The sequence below is a fragment of the Scatophagus argus genome, chromosome 15 (assembly GCF_020382885.2).
Source record: "Scatophagus argus isolate fScaArg1 chromosome 15, fScaArg1.pri, whole genome shotgun sequence".
NCBI classification, from domain to species: Eukaryota; Metazoa; Chordata; class Actinopteri; family Scatophagidae; genus Scatophagus; species Scatophagus argus.
Genome location: NC_058507.1, coordinates 19,098,023 through 19,125,825, shown reverse-complemented (window position 1 = coordinate 19,125,825; position 27,803 = coordinate 19,098,023). Strand labels below are relative to the sequence as shown.

Here is a 27,803-nt window from a genome sequence, read left to right as displayed (position 1 = left end):
TCAATTGCTACCTTTTGAATGCATATTGTGATGTTTCAAGTTGACTGCCAAGTTAAACTATACTCTGCTCATGCTTGTTAAGATGGTACCCACCAGCCTCCTTCCCCTCCTTTGAACCCCCCCTCCACCCCACATCTCCAAAATGAGAGCAGCCCATCCTGCGGCTGACAACAGAAATGTTTTGAAAGCAGGTCGAGAAAGGTTAGAGCAAGAAACATGGAGCGGGGCAGTGAAAAAGACAAAAAGAATCTTGCTTTTTAATTATTTTATTAAGAGCCTTGATGCTATTAAATGCCCCAGATACATTCACCCTATAGTTCTCAATTAGACTTGACAGTTGCTGCATTACCCACAATAAATATAGCAAAGGGCTGTGCCTTAGGCCAGGAAGGACCCCTAACTATGACCCTCATATTTAATGATGAAAACAAGCAAGCGAACACTCTGCCTCACTCAAGCACATGCATGTGCACATCCATGCATGCACGCACACATACACACAAACACACACACACACACACACACAGTCCCTCTGTGTATATGGCTTCTTGTTACACAAGCCCATTTGGGCCTGAAAGAAACATCATCAAAAGGATTTATAAATGTTTTACAAATACTGTAAACACCTAAGTACACCTTTACACATTCTGAATGCTGAGGTTCATATTAAACTGTATGAATTGCAATAATAATGGAAAATGTTTCCTTTAAATGTTATTTCTACAACTCCATGGTGTCTTTTATTTAAAAAATGTAGTCAGTTTCTGTTTTTGGCCACACTAGCATTGTGGCTCTTGGGATGATGGCGTTGTTTGGCAAATAACTGCTGTGATGAATGTAACTGGATGAATTGCCATTTAGTTTGGCACTGATATTCATTGTCCACAGAGGATAACTCCTAATGAATAAGGAGGCAGACTTTGATGTTCCCTACAAGATAAATAACTTGTTATTCCCACAGTAATGCCCGAAACACTGCTCTGCCCATTATTATACAGGGAATCACTGAGACTTTGTAATTTGTATTCAGCATTCAGGTCAACATCCAAGTCATAATTATATGATTGACTGGGAAACTCAGATTTTAATGAGAGCTCCACTATATCCAACTTGGCACATTATAATATGGAGGTGTTACATATAAATATACAAACATGGAAATCTCACATCAGCCAATGCTGTTCAATATAATTAACCTCAAATGTGATGGATATGGTTTACATTATCAATGCAGAACATTTTAACCCTAACATGAACAAATCCTGTAACCATACAAATGATGTTGTGAACGCTAGTCGTGAACATGGCATTTTTTTTTAGCAGCGATCCAATACAACAATCAAACACTACAGACAAAAAGACAAAACAATGACGTGCTGTCATGGGAAACAGACTTTTTTACTGTGTAGAAATTTTGACAAAACATATTCCAACTTACAGTCAACATGTCAGCAAAAGACTTCACAAGGCTTTTAACAGTCAAATAGAACATACAATTAAAAGGCAAAATTAGCTGTAGATCATTTTAACATCGAAAGAGGAGCCAACTTGTGTCTGACAAAAAAAAAAACGAACAGTTAACGAAGGTGTTTTGCATCATCCCTACAGCTCTATGTGAATAATTTACATCTTGTTTACATATCAACAAATTTCTGTTCATAGCATTGCAGCTCTGGATGGAGTGGTGTGAGCCCAAAACTCTGGTTTGAACAAAACATTTAACGATATACATTTGTTTTTAGCTGAGACTGTCAAATTGAACAGGTTGTCATCGCCTTCCTGTCAAAGTTTCTCTTCAAAATTAAAGGCCTTTAACTGTGAGCAGGCAACAACTGAGAAGCAATCATCATTTCATCTTGCTCACACAAAACTACGTGACATGAGCACAATGTTTCACATCATCCTTTGCAGACGTGGAGGAACTTAATCATCACATCAGCTGTGTGCATAAACAGCAGAAATCTTGTGTTTCAGAGTTTGTGCTCATTCCAGCTATTTTGTGAGAGTTTTGCTGTATGGAGTTTTAGCTGTAGCGTATTGCAGTGCCAGTGTTCTAAACTACACCAGAGTGGCTTTTCAGGTATAAAGTGAATGTACTATGAGACAACCATTTCAAGGGCAAACTGTGGAATTCACAGAGTCGGTGTGCAAGCACACTGCCATTCTCACTGTACTGATAGTACAGTACATATCACAAATGTAAGTCTGTGCATAATCATATACAGGTACACACTGGTATAAACAAAAAAACACACATTCACAGACACGCTCCCATAGGCAACTCTCCAGGCGTTTAATTAAGCTAGAGGGTACTAGAGTTTCCCGTTGGCAAACGCTCCCTCTTGGAACTGAGGGATAAAGCTCTTGAAGTATGCCCTGGGTGAGAGACAGAGAGGAAGAGAGGAGGGAGGGGTGAGTACAGCAAATGAAACATCAAAATTTGACAATAATTGTGTTTCATTTGCTTCAAAGCATCACTCACTTCCCTGGGTCAGTCCCAGCCCTGGCATGTATCAAAGTACAGATGAAAGCCAGAGTGTGTTTACTTGTTACAGTTACAAATGACATATCTGCTCTCCATGTCTTAACTCAAGTAAGAAATCAAACGGGGTAAAAAAAAAAAAAAAAGAAAACAAAAACAGCCTGCAAGGTATTTAACCACATATTCAGGTGGTGTGTTAAGGTTTGTGTGTGTGTAAGAAATGTGCTGATTCAATATGCTTAGCTTAGCTTAGCATAGCATCAGGGCTGGATGTAGTGGGAAACAGCCAGTCTGACTCTGTTCAAATGTGACATAAAAGCACTCCTAAAATTCACAAATGAACACATTATGTCTTATTTGTTTCATTTGTACAAAAAATTGTGTGTGACTATTTGCTGGCCAGTGATTTCAAATAAATCAAACAAACAAACAAAAAAGACATTTAAATTTTAATATCAGGAGATCTAGACACGATCCCAGGTGTGTCACTAACAGAAATTGTGGATGCGATCTAGACTGCTGGAGAAGATGTTTCACTTCACCAAAACTCAACTCCAAGTCTGAGGCTAACTCAACCAAATGGGCAGCTCTACATAAGGTAAGCAACAGCAATAACAACCCCTAAAAAGCCACCCTCACCATTCAGCTTTATTTTACTTTACTGAAGTAGCTGAAGTAGAATCATGATATATATAACCAGCCATCCGACTGCCTTGTAAGTACATCCTTATGCAAACAGCAAATATAGCTAATGCAGTAGGCTAATTTGTCAGACTTAGAAATGAATGTTTAGTTTATTTGGAGAGCTTCATGAGGTTTGTGCTGCTCACCCTGATATAGACTGTTGTGCCAAAGACCACATTCGCAAATCTCTCCAACAGCAAGTTGGCGAGCATTAAGTTAGCATGACCCAGAGTCAGAAAGCTGACAAATATTAGAATAAGAACAAGGTTGAAAAATACCTGAATTTTCCTTTAAACAATCTTTGCTGCTTTAAACAATATGTGGAAATAGCAGATGTTAAGATACATTGAAACAAATAAAATAGAGAAGAATTACACAGATAATCTATGAGCACATAGAATGTATACTGAGCACAAAACACAATGTCTTTTGTCTCCTGCACATTCTGCAATCACTCAGATCTTTCAGATATTTACAGCAGTTATTAACCTTTACCTTGCAAAAAGCAAACACTCCTCAGTCCATGGGTGAACATGTAGATTTACCTGAATGTGTTCATACCAGTTTTTGTTTATTGAGGGTGGAATAAAACACGTGAATATCAACAAAGGGTTGGTGTATAGCACAGTCCAGACAATACGATCTTGTATCATACATCAAATGCATATGATGAATGACTTTGCAGGACTTATCAGAAGCAGTTTTACTGGGCTGTACAGTCTTAAAAAATACTCCTAAAATGGACACTACTCAAGACCTGGAAAAACATCCTGCTGCTTTTAATTTTCAGGTCAATGTCCACTGTGTTTCAGTAAATATGCATATATATGCAAAATGTTTCAAATTTGTTAAAAAATGCACCCAAATCAGCCACATAAGGCAAGATCTACTCACTTGGCCCTCTTAGCCATCTCATTGCCATCCCAGCGAGGGCTGTAGGGATACGACTTCTGCACCTGAGAGTAGAGCTGACCGCTGTTGGTAAAGTGGTACACAGATTGGAAGGTGAGGGTGGGCTGGTCCCTGGGGAAGTACAGCGGGAGATCCACTACGAGGTGCAGAGGGACAGACAGACGAAAATGCATAGAGGGAGAAAGAGAAGTTAGTGTATAGAATCAGATTTCAGTTCGGGTAGATCAGTATGAATGTGTGTGTGTATGAAAAAGTGTGTGTTTTGTGTCTTTCCTACCATGTACTAGGAAGCAAAAGTCCTTCCACATGAGCAGAAGTGTGAGTTTTGTGAATCCCTCTGCATCATACTCCACTACGCCCCTGCAATACACACATTCATTTGTGTAAAGTCTCATTACGTTGTTTTACACCTTCAGGAGCTTCTTGAAAGAGGACAGTAACCAATGTACACACTGAACACATGCTGTGATCAGTTCAGTGGAGGATGTGCTACTGTCTGGTCAACTCACGTTCCAAAGTGGCTGAGGAAAGCAGCGATGTACTCTCTCCTCTTGTGATAGCCTTGGATCACATACTGCACCTGGACGGAACAAAGTGACAGGGTTAGGACACACAATGGACGGCACCGCAAAGGAACACCAGTAGTGATTTTGCTTGATTTGCATTTAGGACAAATGGAAAGACTAAAATAAATACACAAATCTGCTCAAACTAATTTGCTTCTGATGGATGGCAGAGGAACTGGGGGAAAAGGCTGTGAAAGAGCCGAGTGACCCAATGCAAAGCCACTGTGTGACGATCGCATTGGTTGGTCCAATGCCAAAAACCAAGTTATTGTAAAAAAAAAAAAAAAAAAAAGACTTCACCAAGCTGACTGCAGTGGGGTCTGAATTCAGGCCACACTACAGTGACTGAGTAAATAAGTTAGATTAGATAGCATTTTTTGCATTCTGATAGCATTAGATGATTGACATCTCACCAGAGATGTGACTGAATCATTTAATATGAATCAAGTTTTCTGTCACAAATCATTTAAAGACTGAACCAATGATCAACAGTCAATGCTGCTACCAAATCAGCTGCATACCACTGTCCACATGTCAAAATTATCACGCATTCTTCAGTAGGCTCTTTTAAAAACATCTAATTGCAAATGTTAACACCAACACTTTAGAATACTTCACATCAGATAACAACAGAAAGCTAGTAAGGTACAATGAGTCCATGAGGCCATACAGTACACCGTCCTGGACCTGCAAGAGTTGTAAAGAATTTTAACATTATTTGATGTGACAGTAGGAAGCGACAAAAAACATAGGAGATGACGGGAACTGGGAATGCCATGATCACATGATCAAAGGTCTCTGACCCCTGGCCTGGATGATTACCCTTTCAGCAACAGAACTTACGCATTTCCTGTTTAATGAACAAAAATATTGTGTTTATTGTTTTCAGCCTCATCAGCTGCATTCCCCTTTTAATCCCCCTGAGAAACTTGGCGATTGAGCTGACTCTCAGTCTGCGTGCAGCATGAGAGGAAATGCTGGGAGTACAGTACAGGCTAGCAGAAAGGCCTTCTGAGCGAACCTGCCCAGAATGCAAACAATGCCTTGGCCTGGAGAGAGATTAGGAGAGGTGAACTTTTTAATGGTTGCTTTCACTTTAAAACCAGACAGCTCAGAATACAAAAGCAGTATTACATGCAATCTTTGTACTGGCGAATTTAAATGTCACAGAAGTACAAAGTTATTAGCTTACCACTTGACAGCCAAATAAGCTGGTGTTAAAAGCTCTACCGTAGAGTCTGTCAAATGTTACTAGAAAAGACTGCCTGCTCATGGTACTGTGTTAATTGTAATAAAATTTCTCCATTTCAGTCAACATTCTTCCAAGGAGTTTCAAAACTGTTTTTTCTTCCTAAAATGTTGATAAAATATGGAAACAATTTCAGTTGTTTGCTCCTCGCATGAGCTCCATGCATATTTACCAACACTGTGCATCAAATTACAAAAGAAGCAAAAAGATGTAGTGCTTGTTTTAAGGTGGGTAATCTTAAATCTTAATGGTGTCATTGAGAGTAAGACCCCGAAGTGACTGCTACCTGTCAGCATTGGTATCATGAACATGGTCCACACTGGAAGGCCTCAGCTGCATTCTTGCTGGGAGGCGGCAGGTTTTCAAAATACATGAGGGCATATGAAAAATGTAGGAATTTAAAGGTGGAGTAGAGACATTCACAGGCACACAAAAAATAAAATAAAATTCATTTCAATGACTCCAAATGAACGTTCTCCTCTTGTGTGCACATGACAAACACGTCTTTAGCACGTGTTGACAGGCGTGATTAGCTATTATCTATAATCCCAAAGAGGAGAAGCTCTGGGCTCGCTTGACTGTTGAGCATCCTGGGCAGGTGAGAAAGCCTGCAGTCACTCAGCCAGCCATGAAGGTGACCTCCTCCATTCACTGAGCAAGACTGAGCCTTAGCAGGATGGTTTTATATTGTTGCACCTGCACCATGTTGGCGAGGCTCAGATTACTGAACAACACGATTAAGTCGTAAAATTAAGACATACACGCAATTTATTTAAGGGACATGAACAAAATTCAACAAAACGAAATCCATCGAAGTCACCCAGAATCAAAAAATTGCCCATTTCTGAAATAAAAAAGTCATAAGTTAAAAGCTGTAAGTTGCAAATTTTCTGAACCCACAGAAAAAGAGGCCTAACACCTATGAAATAAAACCACTGAAAAGCAATATTACAGCCATTAAAATTTTCCCCCAAAAATATTAAATGATGAATAGGTAATATAAGATCTAATTTTTTTTTTTTGGAAAAATATAGGATCAAATGTCTTAAAAATTATTTTCTTTTTTTTTTTTTTAATTTTATGCAGCACCAAATAACTTCTGGATGTGACAGAGAAATGTAAATACTGCACAGAATCAAAATTTGGCTGCCAGAAAATCAAAACCAGTAGAGCTATTCACTATTCATTATTTTATTAACTTATTTACTGTTCAACATATTGCAAGAAAGAAACACCTTCAAAGTTTCAAAGTTACACAGACATATGTATTTTAGCCAGCAGAGACCACTTCAGGCAGATGTATATATTTTAATCTCAGGCTTTGTAGGACTGAAAAAGCTTCTATAACCAATTTCCTGGATATAATTTGTCAAGATAATCAAACCTTTATCTGTGTAGAAGTAGAGGTAAACATGCCTCTAAAATGGGAAACATCAGTCCAAATACAGTAAAATCTACAACCCAAGACTACATGTATATTAACATTATTATAAATGTGTTGGAATGTGTTCAATACTACATACAGGTTAATCAGAAAAATGAGAAAAAAAAATTCTGTTCTATTCTGTGGATTCTGTTTTGTTGCTGTGGTATCAACAGTGGTATTGAGTATTGTTTTTCATTCTGAAATCATATTTAAGGCTGCACAAATTTTCATTATCAATCAGTCTGCTGATTATAAGAACAATGAATTGATTATTCCTCCCAAATTTGTAAATAACACAATTTCCCAGAACCCAGAGTGAAGATGTCAAATTTCTTCTTTTATCCAACCAACAGTGCAAAACCCAAAGGACCCAAAGGCCCTTCATTTACTGTCATAAATGACAAAGAAAAGCAACAAAGCTTTACATTTAAGAAGTTGCAACCAGCAAATTTTCAGGCATTTTTCAAGCAACATTTTTTCTTGAAAAATGCCTGAAATAATCAATTATCAGAATAGCTGCTAACACTTTTTTTGAATCGATTAATCAGTTAACTCTTATAGTTTATGGTCTTGTGATGACCTGGTTGTAAAGTGAATTGGCGCCAGTGCATCTATGACGTCTGCTGAAAGTCCACATTGCAGTTATTATTATTTGTCCCAGCACGAAGCGGTGGTCAGTATCTTGTGGTAAAATAGCGAGGTTCATTTGAGGACAGAGTATGTCATGAATAAAGCTAGAGACTGTATTGCCTTACCCGCTGCCACTGCATGGTTGTGATTACTCATCAACCATGTATGAATGACAGCATTTTGTGAGAGAGGAAAGTTGTAATCTCTGATACACACAGCCGTGTGCATGTGACGGGACTCGTCTCTTCAAGAGCCCTTAAACACAGACGCATTGTGACTCAGCCTCCTGTTCAATTATGTTTACATGGGACAGTAGGGGCGGCAAATTAGCTTTCTCAAAAGCTGCAAGGCCGCACACTCAATAAGCTGTTTATCTAGTTACCCTGCGCATATGTGTGTGTGTGTGCCTGTTTCAAGGGAACTGTGGATCACTGAACTTTCCCACCCATGCTGAGAAAAGATTTCCTGCCCCCACTGCCTCTGCGACTCGTGGCCAAGTCCTTTTATTGGCTGCCTGGAGGTTTGAATGATGCAAGACAGGTGATCTCGCTCTGCAGGTATTCAAACCTGCCTGCACCCATGACTCTCTCGCCCGCACATCCATTTATTGTGTTTGTGCATGTGTCTGTGGGGAGTGTGATGCAATAACGCCGGAAGTGCTTCCTGCTGTGTGATTAAGAAATCTCTTCTCTCTCTGTCACATACGCATTCACACCACCCCCGGCTTTCATATTATAAAGAGAGACTGATCTGATACGTGACTATTAATTCATGTTAAAAATCAAAATCTTATTTGAAAAGATCCAACACATCCATCAAAATTCAAATACTACAGAAAAATTGTAGAGGAGGAAAAAAAAATCACTAAAAGAAATGGGAGCACAGAGTTCTATCATATTTGCAAGAAAGTACGGTCCACAGGTTACAGGTTAGGAAGAGCATGACTCAAGTTTGCTTCTGTTATTCAGTCAAAAAAGGTTAGCTGACCTGGTAGTTTCTAAGTATAAACAAGCAAACTTCAAATAATAATAAAATAATTAAACAAACAAACAAAAAAAATGTATAATTTAATCATCATAAATATCTCAAATGTGCAAATGTAATACTGTAAAGGCAGGAAGAAATCCCTAGTCTGAGTGTTCAGAATGCAAACTTTAGTTCAGAAGCACTTTGCTGTGCCAAGAGACAACATGCTCTGTGAGATCTTGTGGACATATTTGCTGGCAGAAGCAGTTGAAAAGTAAAATCTACACTTGATCACAGAGGTAAACAGCACTGAAACCTTTAAAGAGAGACTGAAACTTGTAGTCTCACTTGTTTCCAGGTGAATAAATGAACCTAACCCCCGCACTTTCAGGAACTGGTTTCTATCTTTCTTTATTTGGATTGTTACTATGCACTTGTTAGGTGTACGGCGATGTCAGCACAGTATTCGCGGCCTGTTTACCTTGAGATCAGAGCAGTGGAAGGAACCTGTTGTCTCATCTGTTGCCTATGAAAGACAACATGTTCCTCCTCCAGGACTGACAGTTGTTGCTGTATATTAATGTGTCGACCAGGTGATCACTACAGTTGTTTTTGTAACTGACTTCTCCTTTCACTGTCTATTAAATGCAATGAGAATGCCAGCAACGAGAACATATGATGTATTTACCAGCTATAAATTTGAATGTTGCGTTTGATTATTATCTTTATGTCGGACTGCTGTTTAACACCAGGTTGTTAATCTCTTGTATAAACACTAGCACTCTCATCAGAGAATATTACTGAGCAAGAAAACACACAACTGAGAGAAAGAACACATTACACTGCTTTCACTCTTAATAACTCTCAGCTTCCCTCTCACAAGCCTATTTCCTACCTGACAATTACAGTCATGTCAAAAAATACGATGACTGGATGATTTCATTGAAACTGATTGAAAGCAACTATCTTGTGTTCATTTACTGAATGTATATAGCAGATGACTGAAAACCTCTCAAGGCCTATTAGCTTCTGAAGCTGATTTTCACCACGTTTTATTTATTTATTTATTTTTTTTCTTTTTTCTTAAACGATGCAGATGCCAGATGCTGCCATCACTGATCACAGTCACAGCTGAGGTATGTGGTGGTATAGCTGTGTCAATACAATCACAGCATCTGGAATAAGTGGGAGGAAATAAAGGAGGGTGTTAAAAGAACAAAATGACTGCACAGAATGTCCTCGAAAAGATTATAAGAATCTTTGTCTGGGATGTTAGAATGGTTTCTTTTCTTTCTTTAGCTTTTGGTCTAAGTTGATGAATCTCACAAACAATAAGAAATATATATGTATATATAAAAATCCAATCTAATCTGCTTACACCTCCAGCTTGTGTCTTTCATCTCTGAGACAACACTCTCAAACCACAGGGGTGTAAAAAGTCTCTAACGGTAAAGTGATCATTTTTAAACTTCACTCCACATCTTCCAATTTCACTGTGTGGAAGATATGTAGATACTGTTGAAGCCAATCAAAAGTGCCAAAACTGATTCAACAGCAATAGTCACCACTTTCTTCTTTGTGTTGCTGCTTTATCAGGCGCATGAGTTCAGGCTGCGATGCACTGCAGCGCATGTCAGGCTATTTTCCGACATTGCCTACTTACCAATGGTAGAAGCCCAAAAATCAAGAAAAAATGATGAAATCAACAAAACCTGAGCAGAGTCAGCAAACACAGGCAACGAATGCTCTGATTCTGAAACGCTCCTGGTGTGGATAACGGAAGAAAAGTGTGAAGACACAACCATGCCTCGTGGAAACAGAGCCGGTGTGATTATACGCTGAAGATTTGAAATTTTTTAACAGGTCTCTACACTCATTTTTTCCCTCCACATTCAAAGGATAGACTTTAATTCAAACTGCAACAATATAAAATGGTATTTAAGCTAGCATACCAATGCTGTCGTATGTAGCTCTGTGGTGTTGGCAGCAGTTTGCAGTTGACAGCAAGATAATTGTTGCAATATTGGCAAATTGTGGAAAGCATTTTTAGCAAATTTCTGACATTGTATGGACTCAATTAATTGTGAAAACGAAAATAATAGCAAGTGGCTGCACTCCTTCCTCGTGTCTGTATCAGCTATTGGTTCTGCTGTTCATGGTGTCTGCCCAACACAGACTGCAGCCTCCTTCACTTCTTCAGTAAAGTGGAGGCACAGGCTCAGACACTGCAGCTGGACTTAAACACCAAGAGACAGGAGGTCAGCCGGGGACACAAGAGTTCCAGACACCCTGAGCGTGCTGGTCAGGGTCCAGGTGAACAGGAAGAGATGGGAGGGCATGTGTCGTGTGTGTATGTGGGGGTGGGGGATGGGCATTCCCCCTGAGGGAAATGGCATCGTCTCTGCATAGCGTATCTACCTGTCAACCTGCAGATGCCGGGGAGCGCTCAGACAGCCTATGGAGGTCGGCCAGCACGCCCACATCGGCAGATGCCAGACACACGTGCATGAATACTCATACACACATTAATGCACACATGCAGCTTAAAGACATTCTTCAGTGGACACATGCTTTGCTGCACCAGAGTCTACAACTTTTGCCATAAATGAATCACATACCTGTCACACACAAGCATGCACATTTCCTGTCTGTGATGAAGACATCTAGAAACACACAAAAGAAGCACGCTTACCTTGTTGGTGAGTAACTGGCACACTTGAGGGACATAGTCAATTAGGCATCCACCACTGGGGAATGCTGGGATATGAAGTGCTGAGGAGCCTCCCAGTGCACTGATTAAATAGAAAGGACAACAACCTGTAAATACACATGCTTTGGTTACCAAGAACATAAAGTTATACCATGTTCTCTGTGCCACCACAACACACAGACTTTGTATTACCACCTGCCTTCATGGAAACTTATTTAAACTACAAAACAAGAACTATAATTGAGCACAATAGCTGGCTACCATCTGCTGAACTTGTGGAATTAAAAATAAAGGGCTGTCCCATGCCTGTGGCATCCTCCTCATTCTCCTTCACTTGTCTATTTATTCTTTTGACGTCCTCCTGATTCAATCCTGCAGCACAGCTCCATTAGTGATTACTGCATGCTTGTTTAATCAGGAAATCTGCTGCTGCAGCTCCCCAGTGACTAACCAACCGAAGTAGTCACTCCCTCCTTTTTTCTGATCTGGGGCAAAAACAGAGGGAATACCCTGAGGATGGGTTAAAGGTCTCAAGGAACCGCTTATTGGCTTTTAATGTGCATTTTAAGACACACAGAAGAGGATTTCTTCAGCAGCTTTCTATTTATATTCCATTCTTCATTAAAGCAGGACAGTCACACGGCATTTAGAAATGCCATTATGTCATATTATAAGTGGATGACTGCTGTTTATCAGGTTAGGCATGCATGATGCACGTAGATCATGTAACATAATGTCAAATGACAAAGATCACATTTGTTGAAATGCAGCCCAAAGGGCTTATTCTTTATTTGATCAGAAAGTTTATGAAGTTAAAATGGCATTAATGTCTCTAAACGTGAAGCACAATAACAATGAGTTATAGACCACTTTCATCACATCGTCCCAGAGATGTTGCTAAGTCTTTAGTGGGAAAGTCAAGTGCCAAGTTTTCAGTTTTTCTAATCTATCAATGCTTAGAGTGAAATTTCATGTGTGCAAGGGCCAAAAACACACAAAATAGCTATTTTTCAATGAAAACAGAGCATTTAATGTTGAGTCAAAAGTAAGAATCAAAGCATCTCTGTCTGTGTCAAACAGTCCATTGAGAACACTCAAAACAAGGTGTTACTGTACAACAAGAACCATGATGACTTCCTGTCTGTGTGGAACATTGTTCATCACTGCTCCGGTTTCATCTGAAAACAGCACGGAGCCAAGGCAGAGGACTGCATTGTAATTAATGAGCAAAACCTGTCCAGTTAACTTAAAGTCCTGGTAGGCAATTCATAATTAGATATATTGTACTGAATGACATTTAATTCAATATTAAATAAATAAATCTATAAGTGTAAATATGAATATATAAATGAGTAAAAATACCTCAATAAATGGAAAAAATATGACTCATTTTAAAAGCTAATTTAAACCTTTTTTTAAAAATTTGAATTTAGACTTTTTTTTCTTTTTTCCGATGGCAGCAGCTACTACTTAAGATGTGCATTAAGTTATGGAAAGAGACATATTGCTTATGTTAATTAATTATTCTTGACAGCTGGGCAGAGATCCAAAAAAAAGCAACATTCGTTCCGGCTTCTTCAATATTTAGGGGTCATTCAGTCAAGTCTCCTCTCTTCTAAGCCAAGTCTTATAGCAAATGAGTACACATCTCACGTGTACAGCTCTGCATCATCTGTCCACAGCCACAAAGAAATTTTCCCAATGATGTATGAAAATATTTTCAACATAACACAGTAGCCTTGAGTATTGCACAATGCTAAAACTTCCAAAGAAATTCTGTGGGAGTAAGTGAGGAGGAAGGTGGAGCACATCACCATTCACTCCACCTTACTGTCACGCTCCACAAAAAGCAAAAACAAAACAAAACAAACGTTTGTGGGAAATGATGTCTTCACAGGGGTCATGAACAGGTCAACAGCAAATGGACTCACAGTCTTGACTGTTAAAACGTGGCCTGAAAGCTGCAAAATAACTAACAGAACTGTTCTCATGCTCTGTGGTTTCTCAGCAGCTGTTCACTTGTGGCACACAAATGTTTTACTGGATTTACTGAAATTACCTCAAGATAAGAATCACACAAATGCACAATGATTCAAATACATTAATGGCGTTTGCTCGGAATCACTGGTCCAAGTTTAGGCTTTTTGGCTACTGATACTGAGCTGAATATTAATATGGTCTTAGCCATTTTCATTGTCATAACCCTTTTCTCCAGAACTCTAAAGCCACCACTTAGAGTCAGATAATTAGCATTAGTCTGTGCATTTTGCTCTGCACCAACAAATGGTTGATTGAAAATGACTTGCAGCAACGAGGAAAGAAGCCTTTGAAAATCTAAATGATGCCCATCTATCCTCCCACAGATCTAAGAATAGCTCTGTATCATTCAAATGGAAATGCGGACAGAAGCACAAAATAGATGGTGGTGTGTTCGTCACTCATTTGTGTCAATGGCAGGCATGCAAACAAATGTGATGCATTTTGGATTGTTTTTTCTTTTTTTTGCCACTGGAACATTTAATTGAATAGAGGCTGATTAAATGCCAGCCTCTTATACTAGTAACAAATGAAAGGAGTTGGTCCAGTCTGAGGGTCCACATCCACATTTTAAAAAATGGCAGTTACTCCAGGGTTATTCAGGCTACTGAAACTGGCAATAAAACGGTGCAGAATAGGGTTGGACGATCTTGTGGTTTTAAATCCAGCTCAGTCTTGAAGGAGTCCTAAATCTACTTTTCAGACAAATTGTAGAAACTGTGATATTTTACGTCCTCTTACTTCTGTTTCCAAACTTCACGTAACATTATTCAATACAATATTGTTTTTTGAAGGCGCAAATGGATTAATTCATAAGCACAGAGCATTTCAACATAAAGAAAAAAAAACGGAATTTATATCATGGATCATGATTGTGATTAAAACAGATTATGGTACTTTCTGAACAGATCACCTGTGAGAATGAAGAGAATCAGTTGCTGTCAAGCTAAGCTTCAGTGCTTCACTGCATAAAACTGTTATTTTTTTTTAGCACGCAGTTTAAGTGGAACAAAGTTGAATACATTCGCTTTCATAATTGGCAGCCTAATAGGAAGCGGATAGCTTCTCCTCAAGCAGTTCAAGACAGCAAACACTGTGGAAAGACAGACACTGTCAACAGACAGAGCTGGCATCAGCAGGCATCAAAAAGCTTCCTTGTCAATAAATGTTCTATATTTCAAAGTTAAGTCTTCTAGTTAAGTTTCCTTTTTTTCCCCCAAAGTTGATGCACTCATGACTCACTCACCTACCGTTTTGAAATCACTGTTTCAAAATATGACTGTTAAGTTAGCTTTTCAAGCCTCCACCTTGAACAAAGCCAACAATCCCTACAGAGAAATGCTGACTGCAGAGTATATTTCCTGAACATGAGCCATGTTTAACTGCGGAAGGCTATAATAAATTGCACTCAGCTGCCAAAACTAAGGATCAGATATCTGAAAAGCAACACTTTATCTCAAGGTCAAGCTGAGTGAATTTAATGAGGCAGCAGTTTTAACATGTGCAAACCTGCATCCCTGATCTGAGGAGTTACTACAATCCAGAAATATGACATAAGATTTTAATAAGCAATAAACATGCGTGTGTGCAAAAATTAAAAGGATGCCCTTCTGATACCTAATATGATTTGAGAGCAAGCTGCTGGATCCTACATTCCTAATAATGCAACTGAAAGTAGATTTTTGTCAGACACTTCCTGTCTGGTAAATGCTTGTGGCTTTCAAACCCCACACTCTCTGTTTGTAACACAGGTTTTCTGTTAGCAGGCTGTTCACAGGCTGAGTGGTACTCCTTGGGACTCATGTGCTGACCTTTAAGCATTAAATCAGTGGAATTCCCCTTTAATCAGACAGTGGGTTGACAGAACACTGACCAAAGTGATGCTGTTAGGTGTTGATGGATATCTTATAAATGAAAGTACAAATTGACATTTTTATCAAGAAAGCAGTAAGTAAAATGTTTCTGACATGGCTGTATCTTCACTATAATAGGTCAGTATTATCAGATTCGCAGTATGAGCTTTAAATTGCTGTAAATGGAGTTTCCTGTGGGTGGGCTCAGAGTGTAGACATAATGGTGTTTTACTTTCCAAGTGGCACCCTGAAGAGTCCGCGCTTCTGTCTCCACTGGTGACACTGCTCTCAACACTACCCACACATACTGGAGTCATCATGCAGACATGCTGCCTAACACAACCCCTCTGAGCAATGCAAGCTACTGTATGACATATTTACTGTAGACAGTGGTACATGCATGCATGTAAACAAACACGTACACACGCTCATGCTGTACAGTGACAGGGCTGACTGTGACTTCATCAACCAGAGATTATCCTGTGTGACTCAGGTGGATGTGACGAAGCTCAGTTTGTTTATTTGTGTGTCTCTTTGTGTGTGGGTGTGTGTGTGTGTGTGTGTGTGTGTGTGTGTGAGAGAGAGAGAGAGAGAGAGAGGGTGTGCATGGCAGTGCAGTAACAGTGTGAGAGCTGATAAAGACTCAATTGGAAAGAGGGCAGACATGATTCATTACCAAAGTGAAAGATAAGGCTAAGAAGAACTGTTTAGAGATTCAAATGTAGTTTCAAAGCAGCAGCATTTTCATTTTGATTGCATTCTTCATTTCCCAAAGCCTGGAGGTTCCTCAGAGGCCCACATATGACTCTGCCCGTTGACTCTTTGGACTAAATTACACTCCATTCTTCCTCTGTGACAGGAAAAAGCGCCTTTGGCCTATGGCTATAGGAGTCAGTAACCTTTCTCTTATCCTGGCATAACAGTGCTGAGTTTTACTCAGATTCACTATTCATCATTAATTTGAATAAAGCCAGATTAATAACAGCCGAGAGCTGCAAGTATTATACACTGGAATTTTATAAGGCTGAGGAACAGGAAAACATTTTCTTACTGCTGACTATCATTCGTCTACTGGCAGTAACTGACATATCCAGCAGTGGCTTGGGTGCAGGTCTACATGGTTGCGGCTATTGTATATCAGGTGGTTTATGCAGTTTGACAATGTGCAGAGACAGGACAGGTCACCAGTGACTGCAGCCCAATTTGAAGCTACTCAAAAATTATAAACTGTGCCTTTAGAGGTTAATAAAACAACAAGTATTGTGTATATTATCAGAGAAACTCCCAATTGTGGAATTTGTAGTCCCTTGATAATTCCCTGTTTCAAAGCTGGAAGCACTAATGATGAGGGAGCAGAGCTAAACTCGGCTGTGGGATAACAAATCCCGGCACAGTGTGTACCACATGAAAACCATAATGCTTTTGATTTAAATGACCAGAAAAGCTGTCAGGTTCTTACGCAGAGTGATGGGGTCCTATATAAACACAGAAATTCTCCCAGTTTTGGTAATTTTACATTACAGATTTCATATTTGTACTCTTGTCACTGGTTTGAAGGGGGCAGGGCTAAATTGAAAAAAGGTTGCTGTACAAGAATCACAACATCTGAATCATCACCTGTTGACTGCTGCGAGGTTGTCTGTTTAGGTCGAAGGCTCAGTTGAGTTTATACCCCATAAATGTTTTCTCTGACTGGTTGAACTGGTTTTGATTGTGACTTATGTCATGAATGCACATGTTTTTTTGTGCATGGGTTCTGTACTGCACACTAATGGATATGTAACCTTGCTCTCTTTGTCATTTCCTTTTGTGAGTTTATTCAATGTAACTTTGTGGTTTTAGGTAACGCTACATAAATATGGTTTATTATTACTATTAATGTTCATGCATAAGTCATTTAGACACCAATGTACATAACATTTATTATTAAAAGCCACTAAATAGTTCATTGCAAACTTTCAGTCATGCTATTTGCATGTTTAGATCTCTTTTTAATGAACAACGCTGGTCAGATGTTCAGTGAAAATATTTAGCATGCACACATGCTGTATACTAACCACAGGGGATTTTTAGATGGCCTACATACTGAAGAGAACCCAGCAAAGCAGCATCGCAAAACTCGCTTCACACAGACGTATAGAAAAACACATAATGCAGGAGTGTTCAAGGAGCAGGAAAAAGTGGCAGAGTGCTTTGAGCTGCTGAGGGAAGTGAAGTGTCTGCGCTGACATCTCAGACTGTTGAGTGGGTTTGCTGGGTTAGTGGTGAATTTATTTCATCAGACTGACAATTTCTGACTGTGACAAGGCGCTCACAAAACCTTGAAAAATATCTGATCGAAATGCAAAGATTTTCAAAGGCTATAAAACACCTCTACAGACCCTGGAGAAGGGACACACAAACTGTACACCCACACAGGCACATGCACACACACATACTGACACACATCAGCAGGCAGGCAGGCAGGCAGCAGGCAGGCGCGCACACACACACACACACACACACACAGGCACCTAAAGGCAAATGCAGATACACAAACATAAGTGCACTGCAGCCTAAAACTGTCTCTCTGTGTTGATTTTTCTGGGCTCCTAAATCTGGTTTGGGGGCAGAGACGGTGCCCACTCGATTCTTTTATGCAATGCAGCAGGTTTTCTGGGGGAAGGAGAGATGTATCCAACTCATCTCATGGGCACAGTACAATCAGGTAAACGAGAAGTAAAAGTGAAAATGAATAGAGTGAGAAGTCTGGTTACAAAATGGTCGGAGGAGACACAAAAGCAATCAGGTGAAAAAAAAAAATAAACAAAAAAACAACAGACCGCAGGTGTGTGGTTGTTGATGGTTACAGAGCCAGATTAAACACGGAGGGTCTCTCAAACTGACGCATGCTACTATGAAACAGTCTCATTACTTGTTCAAATCATTCACTGTAAAAGATAAGCTCTCAGTAAGCCATACTAATGAGCAATGCAGCATTAACAACAAAAGAATAAAATAAGAAAAGAAAAGAAGTAGAGATGTCCCGAGCTGATCCTGCTGTTCTAAATCCGATCCTTTCTTTTCTTTAATCTGATCCTCTGTCTACCTCAACCTGCTGGTGTTGCAGCGCTGCTCTCCTTAATGACAGCTGGCTTCCAGAGTGCAACATTTCATTGCATAGCAGATTGCGCAAATGCAAAAAAACGAATTGTTTGCATTGGTGTCTGACTGCTCTGAGACCAGGAGCAGTAAATTCAGTGAGCTTTATCTCCGTCTCATTGGCAAAGAGCAGAGTATAAAAGTTAAGGTTGCAACTTCTTGCTTTTATCCAGAGCACACCATCACTTTCGCCAGTCGAAACGGGACGTGACCGACAGCAGGTCAAATCAGCTGTCACTAATTAAAGCTAATTCTATGAGTAACTAGACGGCAGGCCAAAATTAAATCTGTCTGTAGCTGGGTTTGTGAGCTCTCTGCAAACTCTGTGCGTCTACTCTGCCAGAGATTGTTTGTGCAGTAAAAGACACATCACTCTGCGATGCCACTGTACAACAGCAAGTAGAGTTTTAGTCCCAGTCTAGATGATGGCTTCATGTCAAAAATCACATCCTCCTTAATGGTCCAGAGGGTAGACTTTAAGGGAAGAAATGGAATGTAATATCTGTAATTATATTTCCAGCAGTGTATAGTCACCTGAAACTAAGTGTTTTTGTTACCTTAGAATGAGCCTTTTGTATCCACACAGAGCAGGATCGTACCTTTAGTATCAGATGAATAATTTAAATTTAAAATTAGCTTGTTTTGAAACAGGGTCCTCGGTATTTGGCACATTTTTAAGTCATTTTTAAAAGCAAAACTAGCAAATATTCTTGTCTTCAGCTCCCGGATGTAAATACTGAGTAGTGTGTGTATCCGTTAGGACATCCATAATCAATATTCTTATAAGAAAGTGCATCACATCACTACATTACCACAGACAGTGTTCATGGCTTTCAGCACATTGTTCTCTGGTGGTCAGAGGTCCTCAGAGTCCTCCTTTACTGCTTCAGCCCCAATGAACTCATCAAAACTTTAAAAGCTTTAAAAGACTGAGTGAACACTACCTGCCCAGCACAGACACAGCTGACAGACACAGTTAGTGACTAGCTGGTCAACACCGTGGAGCATTTTAACAGCAAAGGAGCCAGATATTTCCCTTGCTTGTTTAAGAGTTAACGGAGAGCGAAACAGAGTGGAAAGTAGACTGAATATTGGACTGTACTGAGTGATGCGACTGCAAATGAATGCTAATCTTGCTGTGTTAATAAGCACCTTTTTCCTAATCATTTCACCATATCAATCTAAAAGATTATGTCTTTTCGTGCTTTCTGTTCTCCATTTAAAGACAGTCACCAATTATCATGCCATCTGGAGAGCTCTGCTTTCATGTACTGTTACATACAACTCAGTGAAATGATAAAAATGGAGTAAAGGCTCTACTGCCTAAAGCCACAGAAGGATACTATCTATGTTAGTTCACCAGAAATTGTTTGATGCCTTCTCAGAGACTGACGTTAGGATATTCCACAAGGACAGATATGTTTCAACTGCATCTTATGAAAATCTCTGCCCAATCCGAGAGCTATTCATATCTTTAATTGGACTTGTCTCTTTGGTATATAAACGCAAGCCAACACGCTCCCAACCCACTTGATACTTGTGACCCGACGACTGCCCTGTCTTATAATTATTCTGTTTTTCTGGGATTCTGGAATGCAACATTCTTTGGTCTGATCACTGCACGACCTCCACTGTAACACTAGTCGTTAAAAGAAATCATTTTACTTCACAAACTCTACCCAAAGACGCCTCGAGAACAAACATTTTTTACATTCTCAAAACGTCTACATGAATTTTACACTGAGCAGCTAGTTGAATGAGTAGGGAGGAAAAATCTTAGGGACTACACAGTGCATCACCATGCCTTTCACAGTATATTTTCTTCTAGATGGTCTATAAAACGTTATATAACAAATGAACACTGATTCTTAAGCAGGTAAATCTGTAAGCCTACAGAATAACAGTGATTTGATTTCTCATAATCAATAATTTTCCTACAGAAAAAGAGGAAAATACGGTAGTACAGTCCCATCAAAGAGATGAGCCGATGCAGTAGTCTACGTACACTGTACGTTATTGGTAAAAATGTGGGAGTCTGTCAGGGTATTTCAACATCTTTTTTTCCCCGTTGCCGCTCTGTAAAGCAGAAAACATTACAGTGATCGTCTGTTTGAAGACAGGGGAAGAAAATGTAACAGAGAGAATAAGAAAAAGAGAGGAAGAGGGAATAGAAATAGAGGTATAACACTGTAGCTCAGGGGGCTTACGAGTTTGCGTTCAGAGCTCTTAGATCCGAGCCCCTGCTGAAGGAGAGTAAAAGTGAGATATCAAACAACTCAGGAGTGATGAAAGGGAAGAGTAGAGAGGTGGAGGAAAGAGAAAAGGAGAGAGGGAAAAGCTCTCCTCTCTCCCGTGTGTTGTTTTTTTTCCTCGCTGCATTTCAGTCGAGCGAGGGACGACCTTGCTGGGTAGAGCACAGCTCTTCTCTCTCTTTTAAGTCCCACTCACTCTCTCGGTTCCCTTTGAGGATCAGCCAGAGGGATCAGCAGAGGAGAGGGAGCGATAGAAAAATGGAGAAAGATGGAGAGAAAAGAGACGGGCGGCAGACATGTGAAAAACGGTGGTGGTGGAGGTTTGGGGGGGGGGGTTTGGAGAAATACGACCGAGGACACAAGAGTTAAAAACAGGAAAAAGTACATTTAAAACAAGTGAGACAGACAAGACAGCAGTGAAGGGTAAGGGAGCAAGGGACGGAAGGATAGAGGAAGAATGCACAGACAACTAAACAATGGATAATGAGATAACTAATAAAATAAGATAATGACGGAAAGATGTGGATGTGAACATGTACAAGTAGTTGATATGCCTCTACACTTAACACTGAAATCCAGCGGTACCAAAGCTGAAATGATGTCTGTCCAAAGCTCCTACACTCAGACAATTACAGCTTTTTACAAAGCTGTTCAATGGTTTAAGTTTAAAGTTTGAATATTTTCATGAAATCAAATCCCATTTTTTATACTATTCATGGCATTTTTCCCATTCTTAATTCAGGTCGTCTACCTTTGCACAACAGATTCACAGGAAAATGATGCTGCCTGAAATATGAGGTAATTTTATCTCACTGCTAATAGCCTCACTGCATACTCTTTACACTGCGTCAGAGCTATATTAAGTTACTGCAAATGCAAACGTATCCTACAGCTGCTGCTTCACTATTAAATGTGTGTTGCAGTCACATGAATAATGTGTTTTTTGTCACCATGGTCAGTGAATATTAATCAAAAATGCACCTCCAAAACAAAACAGCGGTCATTTTCTGCACTCGCACTGTATGCATTCAGGTGCAGTGTGAAACGTAAGTCATTTGGTTTTTACAGTCTCTGCAGTTTTGAGCAAAAAGCTTGAAAAGAGACTTTAAGGCTAAAAATATGCTTCTGGTTGTGGATACACGCAGAGAGTGCAAGTGAGATGTAAATCACAATGTGGCTGATTAAAATAGTGGCTTTTGTTCGACTGCACCATAAACTGATAAACCAGGTGTATTTCTGTAGCTGCGCAACCAGAGTTACCTTAAGTGTTATTCTATTACCGCCATACCACCAAATCAGCCAGGACAGAAATCCTAAGGATTACAACTTTAAAGTAGAAACAGACCCCCCACCTCCTTCCCGAACAGAATTTCAAAGTGGTATTACTGCTGTGACAAAGACATCTGGACTGCCTTCCATTTTCCTTACAGTAGCACATATTAACAACACAAGACAAAATTGTGAGTTTATTCGTTCATTTAGTCTGTAGTGGAGACATGAAAGCAGACAGAAATGGTGCCAGGCTGCCAGCCTGACTGGATCGCTAGTCAGTTTTCATTTTCCTGGGAGATTTTGTGCCCGGTGGCAGACAGAACTGCGTGGTGAAAGCAAGGTTTTAAGCAAGGGAGGAAAGCAGGGTTGATACAAAACTGGTAAGAGTGAATTAAAACAAAGTGCCCAGAAAAAAGAGTCATATAGGAGATAAAGGAGTGGGAAAAAAGAATAGATGTGTGGACAGAGGGAGGAAGAATGCACAGATAACAGATAAATGGGAAAAAAAATGACAGGATGAAAAGCCGGAATGACAGAAAGATTGCAGACATAAAGAACATTTTGACACTGAATAGATGTAGTTGATATGACAGGCTGCACCAACACTGAAATCCAGCAGTGCCAAAACCAAAGCTGAGCCAATTTCTGTAGCTGTCTGCAGCTGCTACACTCACCATTTCATAAATTAGAAGTGATCTAAACAATTTCCAAAGCTGTCTTGATGTGAATTTTATTCTGGCATTATATGTGTGGAATATTGTGAACATTCGCGGTCACTCGGGTTAATGCAGAAGCTCCTGCATGTCGCTGTCTATCAAATGCTTGCTAGAAAAACAGAGAAATGTGCAGGAACGCTGCAAGAAATGAGTTTTCCTCTTCACTGAAGCCAATGCAGAGACAACGAGCAACTACACAAGACCAAAGACTAACAAGGGTTAGTAAGGACATGGACGAAAACTAACAGGGTAACAGATCTGCATGAACACATGTACAACAAAAGTCATTGCTCACATCCTCGTGCTAAATTAAGTTCCATCACAAAGAACACAATGCAAATGCGTTCATGCGTGAACTTGCACACACATGCAATCGTTTGTCTTCAAACAACTGTGCAGAAAAACATACATTCTTGCCCTGGGTCATGAATTAACACACTCCCACACAGCTGACAAAAAGGTGCACAAAAGCATGTAGCAGAGCATATTCATGCACGGCCTTGATATGCATATGTGCAAATATCTCAAAACAAAAAGGCAACATTAAGCAGGAGAAGAGGGGTGGTAAAAGAGAGCTTGGCTCAATGCGACGCTGTTAAGCCTCTGCTTTTTCACATGTTTCTTGGGTTTAGATGAAGAGGATTTGTTTTACAGCTTCTCCTCCTTTATCTAACCCCCCCACCGCCAGCAACCACCCCTCTCCTTCCCCTGCGCCGTAGTTTCCCCACTTTCTGCTCTCAACTCTACTGCCTTTAGCCTCCTTCTGTCTGTTCTCCTCACACAACTGGCGGAGGAGCACAGCCTCTAACACCACTGCAACAGCTTCAGTCTGGTCTAGAACTGCGGTAAGGTCAGTCTCGCTCACAAATATGCACACACACACACACACACACACACACACACACACACACACACACACACACACACACACACACACACACACACACACACACACACACACACACACACACACAGCGCAGTCTCATCATAAAACAGGCAGACAGATGTAATGAACATGCATATGTAAACCCTGAGGTGTTCTGCAATTTCAACACCATAACAGCGCTCTTGGTGAAAGTCTGCACAACCAAGTGGTTTACATCTGTGCAGAGAGGTGTCCATCAAAACCGCACATTCTCTGTTAAAGCAGGGCCAGGCAACATTGCCAAGAACGCACAGTACATGCAAGCCACAGACAGCAAAACCTACAGCTTGTATATTTGTTATCAATGCTTAATACTACAGTAAAAAATAAATAAATAAATGAAACATCCTGGAGGTTTTGCTACCTCAAGGTCATTAGAATTGTGTCTTGTAAAGAGGATACAGCAGTCTTTCTACTTACATGTGCTCGTACACATGCACAGCACGGAAAAAATGAGGATTATGTAGGACAAGCAGTAGGTAGGTGACCTTTGTTTTGTGTGGTGTAATTAGGGTATTTGGTTGCAGATGCTCCACAGGGATAAGGTCCTGTCACAGTTTATTTTTACATATTGGAGAAAAGGTGATTGTGCTGGAGAGATAAGTGGATACATACAGTAAAAGAGAGAAACAGAATGTGCAAAAAATGAATGCAAATGGTGGGAGATGGAAGAGATGAGGAAGCGTCTGATTATTGGAAAAATCAGAAAAAACGAGCAGGTCTACCACAGAGGAGGACGGAAGATGAGGATGAAAAAGAGACAAGAGGATGGAGGACGAGCACGAGAGAAAGAAAAAGAAATGAAGCGATGATAGAGCGGAGGTAAGTGGGTGGGGGAGCGAGGGGGGAGGGGGGCAGAGGTCTCCTAACCTGGTGCGACGGGGCGTGTGCTTGTAAATAAACATCAGCCTGAGATTATTCCGAGCACGAAAGCCCAGACCGTGGGGCCCTGAGGTCAAAGTGGGCCCATACCTGTCTCTCTCTCTCTCCCTCTCACATGCACACACACACACACACACATCTACATCCACACCTACAAAGACTGTGTTGAGAGCAAAGCCAATTCTGCTTCATGCACACAAACACATGACAACAGACACATACATTTGGGATATAAAAACCTACAAGCATGTACCCAAACACACACACACACAGCTACACACACACACACACACACACACACAAATGTAAACTGACAAATGCACACATACACACACAAAGATGGATTTGAACAAAGAGAATACGCACACTGCTGAAGTACCCACTCACACAGTGCCCACAGACTCACAGAAAACATTCCACACAAGACTGTGTACACACACACACACGCACGCACGCAGTCTCTGTACTGTTAACACCCCAGATGTCTGCAGACATCCAGTCATCCCTAGCTCAGACGCTGTGTGTCATCCATCTCATTTTTTGTTCTTCCCCTGTTGTTTCTGAGCAACTGACTGATGAGTCCAGACACTGGGATGAGGAATTATTCACAGTGACATAATATGTCGCTACATTCACAACACACTCATGTTAATCCGTCAACTACATCTTGCGTTCTGGAAAATCGGGAGCAGGGCAAATGGGCCCACATCACCTTTGACTGACCTTCTCCTGACCCTCCCTGTTATTCATAAGGTACCTTCTCTCGTGAATCCCTGGAACAAACTTTCAGACCCCTTCCTTCTCCCTCAATACTCAATATCACAATAGAATTTAAGGACTTTTAATCCTGGGGGGTTAATATATCTTTTATACCACAAATTTACAGTAAAGTACTTCACAGAAATTCTGCTGCATAATGGCAAAAATGGTCATGATAAACTTGTTTCATGCACGTCAAGTGACACATTATACAACGGTTTTTTTTTTAAATTATCATATAAATATAAAAAAATTTAGATGCAAAAGATGGTAGAATAGTTGTTGTTAAATGAGAAAAAGTTGATCATCTCAGTTCAAATCCAGTTCATTATTGTAACTTTGAGGTTCTTTGCTGCCGCAGATAAAATCTGACCTCTTGCTACTGCATTTGGCTGCATAAACAAATCACTATAATGGATATAGCATACATTAAAACATCAAAACATACGTTTAACTGAAACAGCTGATAAAGGAAAAATCAAAACACATTTATAAATGTGATATGCTTACTGTTCAATACTGGGGGAAAGGTAGAGTTTAGGGAAGACTTGGGTAGCCTCAGCATCCTCAAAGCTCACTGAGAGAAGGGCTACGTCCTCTCCAGGATCCAGCGCAGTGTCCTGAGAAAGACAAGGTCATGTCGGTGATGTTATTCACCATGAGCACTATCCATAGGCAAAACACCATTGAGATGAAGCTGGTACTAACATAGCATGGAATTGTTTGAGTCAAGGCTGGGGCATGCATGAAATGAACTAGTTTGTAGGGTGTTGACATGTTAAAAGGCCAATTCACACAGAAAGCATTTTTAGAAAAGCTGCCCGTCACATGGAACTGACAAATTTAATTCCAATTCCGAAAAGCCACACTAGAAGATGGGCCAAAGAAGTCAGCCATAATAGAAAAGGGTGAGACTGAATAATTGTTTAAATGGGGATTGATGCTGTACACTGTCAGACATTATCTCCTTGAGGGTCTTCATAGTTTTGGCATGCACTTGCATGTACTAAAAATAAGAACCATTGTGTTTTGTTATTTTTCACCTTAGAGTGAGCCTTTTATATCTACAGATGAAGCAGGTCCTATTCGACAATGTCTGCCATGTTGCACCGACTTGTTTCTACAACCACTGTATGGGCGGATGAGATGAGGGGTGTACAATTGATCGCAATCTGCAACCACACTCCTAGATGCCACTGAATCTTACACACCGGTCTTTAAATCCCGCCTACTGTTTTCGCACATCTGGGTAATGATGGTGTGTATCGGGGTAGCTTGTTGAATTGTCAACTTTTGAAAGGTATAAAAAAATGTTTTACGAGCAAAGGGGAGGGAGATTTAGGTGCTGTTCCACAACCTGCCAAACATTTATTTGAAGCATTCTGACTCCTTTAGATTTGGTTACAAGTTTTCAGGTAGTCACTATAAAGTAGCTATCTATGTCACGAAATAGGCGTGCAAGTCCCAAAAATACTAAAGGAGCTGGAGAGGCAAAGAGCAAAGACACCAGAAAAAACATCTGTTTTGTTTCATGCCACATTAGCTTCAACAGCTGCACTATGTGGCAGAGCTGATGACTGGGAGCACCAATCAAATCATGTGTGAGATGGATGCAGAGGCCACCCGGAGCTGCTCGCTACAAACCTCGTCTGTCTCTTCAAGGCTCTAATTTCTCATTCTGTGATGTTTTTCCTCGAGCATGGCTACTTTCTCAGGCACTGTCATTAGTGCAATTCCACATCAAGTACCATTCTGTGCTCTCTCTCTCTCCTGACAGAGGCTCGGCAGTGTTAATCAAATGTCTTACAGATGGTTTGAACTCATCCATTTGTTATAATCGCTGCCCGCTGTGGTGAGAGGAAATCTAACCACCATGCATGATGGACAGAGGCACGGTGCAACCAGTTTGTAGCACGGAAGCCTCAAACGTGATCAGGCTTATTAACTAATTACACACGCTTTGGACTGCTGATCTCAAAAGCAAACTGACCATTGCTTTGAGAAAGACACGGCTGAGTGGGTGGAAAAAGAAATTCCTCCACTGAACATTTTTCCTCCAAGTAGAGTGGAATTAATTTTCCTGCATGTAATCTAATGATACTGAACATTGCGTTAAGTTAAAGAAAAAAACACATAACGTAATCAAAAACGATAAAATCACCCAGAATATGAGCTAGTTGTCATCCCAGGTGTGTAACAAATGTCATGGGGACGGGGAGCACCTCTTGAGGATTTTTGCCTTTTGTGTGTAACAAGGAAGGCAAATAAGGGTCATTAATGTGCAGTTCCTGAAACCACACTACATTACACTGAAGCATATGTGGATATAAACAGTCACAAC

General features: G+C 40.2%; 1 protein-coding gene across 1 annotated transcript in view; it reads right to left on the bottom strand.

The window, feature by feature from the left end:
* Window positions 1–1,379: 1,379 nt before the first annotated feature.
* babam2 (BRISC and BRCA1 A complex member 2) overlaps window positions 1,380–27,803 on the bottom strand; it is a 76,608-nt gene continuing 50,184 nt past the window's right edge. The window contains exons 7-12 of the mRNA XM_046413287.1: window positions 25,973–26,082; window positions 11,608–11,707; window positions 4,588–4,658; window positions 4,356–4,438; window positions 4,061–4,214; window positions 1,380–2,376 (exon numbers count right to left, since the gene is read on the bottom strand). Coding sequence (XP_046269243.1) covers window positions 2,313–2,376; window positions 4,061–4,214; window positions 4,356–4,438; window positions 4,588–4,658; window positions 11,608–11,707; window positions 25,973–26,082 — 582 coding nt within the window. The 3' untranslated portion in view covers window positions 1,380–2,312. The remainder of the gene's footprint in view (window positions 2,377–4,060; window positions 4,215–4,355; window positions 4,439–4,587; window positions 4,659–11,607; window positions 11,708–25,972; window positions 26,083–27,803) is intronic.